This window comes from Melanerpes formicivorus, unplaced genomic scaffold (genome assembly GCF_026170545.1).
Source record: "Melanerpes formicivorus ecotype bairdi unplaced genomic scaffold, bMelFor1.0.p_v2 SCAF_10, whole genome shotgun sequence".
Lineage (NCBI taxonomy): Eukaryota > Metazoa > Chordata > Aves > Piciformes > Picidae > Melanerpes > Melanerpes formicivorus.
This window is the reverse complement of record NW_027142362.1, coordinates 14,047,771-14,054,039: the sequence shown is the minus strand read 5'-3', so window position 1 is coordinate 14,054,039 and position 6,269 is coordinate 14,047,771. Positions and strand designations below refer to the sequence as shown.

General features: G+C 37.1%; 1 protein-coding gene across 4 annotated transcripts in view; it reads right to left on the bottom strand.

Moving 5' to 3' along the window:
- The window catches only part of DMXL2 (Dmx like 2), a 54,414-nt gene that overhangs the window by 2,219 nt on the left and 45,926 nt on the right, over positions 1-6,269 (bottom strand). For all 4 annotated transcript variants that reach the window (XM_068143814.1, XM_068143816.1, XM_068143815.1 and 1 more), the window contains 9 exons: positions 6,176-6,262; positions 5,973-6,094; positions 5,165-5,300; positions 4,525-4,585; positions 4,317-4,444; positions 2,699-2,776; positions 2,054-2,145; positions 1,438-1,490; positions 187-404 (listed from right to left, as the gene is read on the bottom strand). In XM_068143814.1, the coding sequence (XP_067999915.1) occupies positions 187-404; positions 1,438-1,490; positions 2,054-2,145; positions 2,699-2,776; positions 4,317-4,444; positions 4,525-4,585; positions 5,165-5,300; positions 5,973-6,094; positions 6,176-6,262 (975 nt within the window). The remainder of the gene's footprint in view (positions 1-186; positions 405-1,437; positions 1,491-2,053; positions 2,146-2,698; positions 2,777-4,316; positions 4,445-4,524; positions 4,586-5,164; positions 5,301-5,972; positions 6,095-6,175; positions 6,263-6,269) is intronic.

The following is a 6,269-nucleotide window of genomic DNA, read 5'->3' as shown; positions in this document are numbered from 1 at the left end:
GAAAGCCTACTTGCTTTAGAAGTATATAGTATATTTAAGTTTACATTATAAATGTAAGGCAAGCATCATGTTTATCCAATATATCCTGTATTACCTCATTCATTTGTGTGTTCTGATCAACCAATGTCAATATACCACTTCAAATAAATTCTTTTCCTATACAATTCAGTTCCTCTGATACCTTACCTTCATGTTACCTTCTGCTGAGCCTGTAACAAAATAGTCCTCAGAAGGATCCAGTGCAAGGGCCTTAACAGCTGATTCATGTGCTTGGAAGGTGTAAAGGATTTGCCTCTGTCTGATGTCAAAGATGCAGATATATCCCTTCCTACCTCCAGAAATTAGCAGTTGATGTTTAGGTGCATACTGAAGTACTGTGGCACCGTGATCATGACAAGTGAAGGCTGAAGAAGAAGGATATAGAATGTAATAGATTTGAAACTGTAAGTAGCTTTTAATCTTAAAATGTATCTCTTTGATAAATTGTTATCTGAATATTTTCTAACATGATGGACCCATTTCTTCATATGGGTGAGGTCATATCAGCTGACAAGCTTTTGCCGTCATAAGAGCTATATAGATCTAGCACACAAGAAAGCATGATATGTAGTCTGGTTTATATTAGCTTATAGGCACATACCTGGATTTAAGAAAATGAGAAGATATGAAATACACCATATTAACGGCAAGTAAATTCCTCAGTTAAAAAAACAGTATAGATGAACAAAAATTTAAAGTCCATTTTAACCACCCTACAGATAGTATATTCTACTTTCCTGACCTATGTTTCATAGGAGCCCTGACTGAATTACTGCAGCTGCTTGCAGATACTTATGATGGCTGAATTCGCTATTTCAAAAGCCCAGGATATTATATTTGAGTTTGTGTGTATTTTCCTTTCACTGTGCGACATGACAGAATTTTGCTTTGGTTCTTTACATAAAGATAAAATGACTGAACTTGCTCAAACAGACACAACTATCTTAAGAATCCAGTCTAAGTTCTGAAGGACAAGGACAGTAGACAGGAGTAACTTCTACTGTTTCCTACAGTTCTTTTTAACTCTGTGCTTCAACACAGATAAATTGTCAGCTTAAGTGAAAACCTGCATATCCATGAAGAGTTCAGTAATCAACTTTAATTAATCAGCTGTCTTTTTTTTTTCCCAGGACTATGTATTCAGATACTTCAGACTTGATTAATACTGTCACAAAACCAGAGCTGGGTATGATCTTTTTTCTTCATGCTTTTCTCTACAGAGCAGACTGACATCATGCCAGAGACTAACAGTGAGTGCTGCTCCTGGTGCACGCTTTAGTGTGTGACGTGTATTTAGACCATCTCCCCAATGCACACTTCCCCACTGCCCCAAATACATACACATGCTGTTATTTCCTTAGTAAGAAGCAGATGTTTAATTTTCACTGCAGTACTTACCATGGATAAGACTGTTAGCAGATGAAACCAAAGTGTCCCAGAGGCACACATTTCTGAGGGGGAAAAAAACCCCTGTCATTATAGCCTGTTGCTAAGTGATTCATGGGGTGTCATGACTCTAAGCATTCACATTTTATGTCAAAGCCTGGAAGGCAAAGCTGAACAAGGAGCCCTTGACTCTCTGCAGTGATTGGAGAACATATGCAGAGAGTAAAGAGCTTTAATTTTTTATGTGCTTTTTTATGCTTCTTAGTGGAACTAAGCCTAGGTTGTACTAAGAAATTGTAGAGGTTGTTCTTTTCAGGGGAAATTACTATCTTGCCTTTGCTGAATACATTTCTCTCCTCAGCAAGAGCATCACATCAAACTAGTTGCATTTGAAATGCATCCTGAAAAACTGGCTAACTGTTGACCATTTCTCACAAAAACTACATTTGGGAAACAAGCAACTGAAGGAATGATGTTCAAAGAAATCATCTAGCAAGTTCAAGCTGTAACAAAGCTTAGAACACTGAGCCTTAAAACGTCAGCCACACATAAATGCACAAACCCCAGCAAGTTAATGGAGATGAAGAGGCAGCTTTGGTGAAACTCCTTATTGTTTCTTTAAACACACCTGTTATCGTTGGACTGTCCTGATGTAGCAACTAGACTTGAAGAGGTTATAAATGCAAAGTCACTTGTGGTTTTACTGTGGCACTGCCAATTCTATTAAAAACAAAACCAAAAAACATGACATCTTAGCAGCTGTAGTGTGCAAAGTTACTATGCAGTCTGATGTTACTTATAGCATAACACAGGAGGTCTTTTAAACAAGCTTTAAAAACTGATGGGCACAATGCAGTTTAACATTTCAGAGAACGGAACAATGGATTAAAAATCCAGTATAAAATATAACAAATCCACAATATAGTGTATCACAGTAGCTTGAATTTCAAATCAAGCACAGCCCTCAAGTACTGTTAAGCAGTGAAGAATGTATTTTTACTAAGTCTTGGGGTTGTCAAGTTATTGCTGCCAGCTCTGATTTTTAATGTAATCAAGGGTAATGCTGAAGTAGTATTTGTAATTACAATGCAGCTTATGGTTACTGCACAAACAGTTTTCCAAAGATGTATCATTGAATCTCTGTAGCTGTTTTGTTAAAGTATGCTAAGTAAAAGCAGCACTGAGACTCTTGCCCTTTTGGCCTGGCTGCAGTCCCAAAGACTTAACTTTACTCTATAAAAACAAAATAATAAAAAGAATTCAGTCTACTTACCAGATAGGGCTTAGGATTTGAGGTGGTTTGATTTACTTGCCAAATACTTAGAAATCCTTCACCGTCAGCAACACCACACTGCAAGGAATGAACTGCATTGATTAGCATAAAGCACTGGCCACGGAACGTTTACTTTGTAGCAGTCAACAGCTGCTTTGAGGAAAAAACCCACGTCAAACACCAAACCATTGCTCGCATGTTAAAATATCAACAGCAATGACTGTCAGGTACAAACCCATAATCTAGAAGCCAGTGAGTTCACTGCTGATTGTTTAACAATTATTTAATGATTGATGCACTCTTACATACCGAAACATTTTTTAGCAATGGAGGCTTTTGAATTGTGGAAGCTTATCTTTCAAATCCTAATGTTAAATGCTATAGCTTAGAGGCATCATTATTACTGCATGACTCTATCTGAAAATGCTTAGTAAAGTAAGATGTATGATAGCATGCCAGAAAGGCACGGCAGGAATGATTATGGAAGAACTGTACTATATAATGAATGGTAAAATCACTAAATTGTGATTGTTAATCAAAATGCGTAACAATTAATAGGTAATTAACATCATCCATACAGAATATTCTGTAAGTAATTTACAAAATGCTTTTAGAAATATTTAGAATTATTTGTTACATTTCCTCCCTTTAGTCACATTTATGAAACCTGACCTCCTGGGAAGCAGTGGGGACAGCCAGTACATCTTACTTTAAACTGATTCCCATGTGATGTTAAGATTGCAGTATCTCAAAACATAATCAAACCACTCATTTTTGAAAAAGCTTAAATAATCTTTTATGCTGGGAGATACCTCCAGCTGTTTCTAAATGTTGACCTGTGCTGTTCTATAGGTTCCTGAAGTAATATCCAGATTCCTGTAATTCACTTTTTATGAGTTTTAACTGCAATGGAATTCGACACTTTTGTCAGTAAGGTACAAACCAGACTTACTAAAATAACAGAGCAGTAATGCGAAAAACTGAAGGACTGGATAATTCTCCCAATTTCTCTCTTCATCCACTCTGTTTTCTGCATTTTTCATACCTCACAGAGTCATTTCTGGCCAAAGTGTATGGATCTTCTGCACTCTCTGCTCTCCATGTACTGGGATGTACTTGCAGTCTTCAACTAATAGGTTGTATTTTTTATATTTTTGTATGTATCTTCTAGATAATGCATTGCATCAAAACTTTATCTTGGCCAGCATGCAAAGCATGAAACACTTCTTGAAGACTGCTGCCTTGACTGATACAAGTTTGCTTCTACAAAACAAGTAAGTGCTCTTCCCCCTGCCCCTCCCCATACGTTTAATTTAAAAAGGTCATCACATGGGCACACAGATTTCAGAACAGGGAGAACAAAAAGTCTGAAAATGCAGCAAATGGAATGTGGAACAGCAGTGCAAAGCTGACAGAAGAGGTAGGAGAGTATGGGTCAGCATTTTATTGCAAAGCTTCTATATGCAGACAACCATTCTATGAATCTACGAATCTATGAACCAGTCTAAGACTTCCTAATAGTTTTGTGTGTGACCAGTTAAAACTGTTTTAGAGGCCACAGCACAACCAAATGTTTCCTTATAAATAAAAAGGGGAAAATCCTAAATATTCTACTAACCTTATTGCCCTGGGAATTGAAATACATTCTTGTAACCCTGGCATTCCCAGCCTGCTGGAAGCATACCACTTGCTGTGGCCTTGTCCACTCAAACATTCGAACGCTACCATCTTGTGCACCTGTCAGATCTAAAAGACAGATGTTCATTAACACTACAGAGTTTCACAGAAAATCAGCTACTCTGTACTAGTAAGTGGGATTCACTTACAATACTGATGGACTGGATGTGAAGCCATTCTCTTGACGTTGTTCAGGTTTCTTTTAATAAGCTTCATATAAAACAAATAAAAATTAGGATGAATTAGTTTTGTAAAATGACACCCACCCGCCCACCCTTGAATTTTGTTTGTACTGCTATGTGGTAAGTGTCCCCCAGTTAAAAAAAGCCTATTAAGCTAACATTATTTGCATCTAATTACCTTTAAAGCCTGTTTATAACAGCTTTTTTAGACATGACATTTCAAAGAGTATTATCTCTATTATACAAAGAACTTATGTACACGCTGATGTATATGCTTTTGTCTCGGTACAAGAATTTAATGCTTGGGATTGTTCTGGTTTTGGTTGTCTTTTTTTTTGTTTGTTTTGTCCCCAGAAACTCCAGGTCCTACCTCAAAGTTCCCTTAGGAAAAACCTGATTATCCTGTTATTTTTCTATGTCACATTAGCTCTATGCCACAATATACAAAAAAACATTTCATCTGGCCTTCTTTTTGGGCAGGTCTTGGTTATTGTAGGCCTTTTTCATCAGCACTATATTGAAAGTATGATGACTAATGCACACTGTCTCTACTAAAAAATGCACTGAAAAAAGAGTAATCCTAGCTGCTCTCAACAAAAGTACTTACCACACCAGCTCCAGTGCTAGTTTGACCACTGCCTAACCATGGCATGGATGAAGATGGTTGTATCTGATGCACTCCAAAAGATGGTGCAGTTGACTGAGTCAGTGTTGTGGTAGAACCACGAAAATCATCATCAGAACTGTAAGAGAACAGCATTGTTCTACTTTAAAAACAAACATTTTTTTGACACTGATGTTATTTGCTTATCTCATTGTCAAAAGCCCAAGAGTAATGGGTAGAGACAGTGATTATACTGAGATTTATAAACTGTTAATCCCTGCCCTTGCATTGTACATCATTCTCCACATGCTTCAAAGCCATTGATGTTTAACCCTAACAGATGATATAACTGTGGTAGGCTGATGTTAAGAATGTAAGTGTCTGTTTATATCTGCTCTGCACAAGGGAGCATGGTACAGATGAGTGCTTGCTGCAGCTGATAATAATTCAAGCCATTGCATTATAGAACCAGCATCAGCTGCCTAACTAGCCTCAACACTGTCATGATGCAACTGTGGTTTCTAAAGTAGCACTTCCTTTAGTAGCCTATGCACCATGGCACTTTGCTTCATTATGCAGTGCAGACATGCCCCAAACACTAAACCCCCTCAAAACCTTATTTTTTCCATATGTAAAAACAAAGGCAGTAATTATTCTTTTGCATTCTTTCACTCCTTTGTAAAGCAATATGAAACCTCCTGAAGATTAATTAACCCTTTTTATACATTCCACTTGCACTTACACAGCTATTATATATGCAGCCTTACAATAAACCAATACTCTTAATATAATCACAAAGAAACAGTCCTACCTTTTAGACTCTCTGTCATATTCCTCCCCAATCCATATAAATGACTGAGCAGCCAGGAGAGCTGAAATATCAAGTTCTTGAACATCATGTGTAGATGCCAAGACGATTTCATTGCTGTTTGCCTGTATGGCACAAATAGACATTTTACACTAACTATAATTCAGATCTTTTTATTACACTTAACTGTAATATTTGAGGCTTACCTTATTAACTGCAAATGCCATTATCATATCTGATTCTTTGTGAATGATTTTTGCTTTTCCTCCAGGGTAGCCAAGATCTGCTTCAACCTACAAA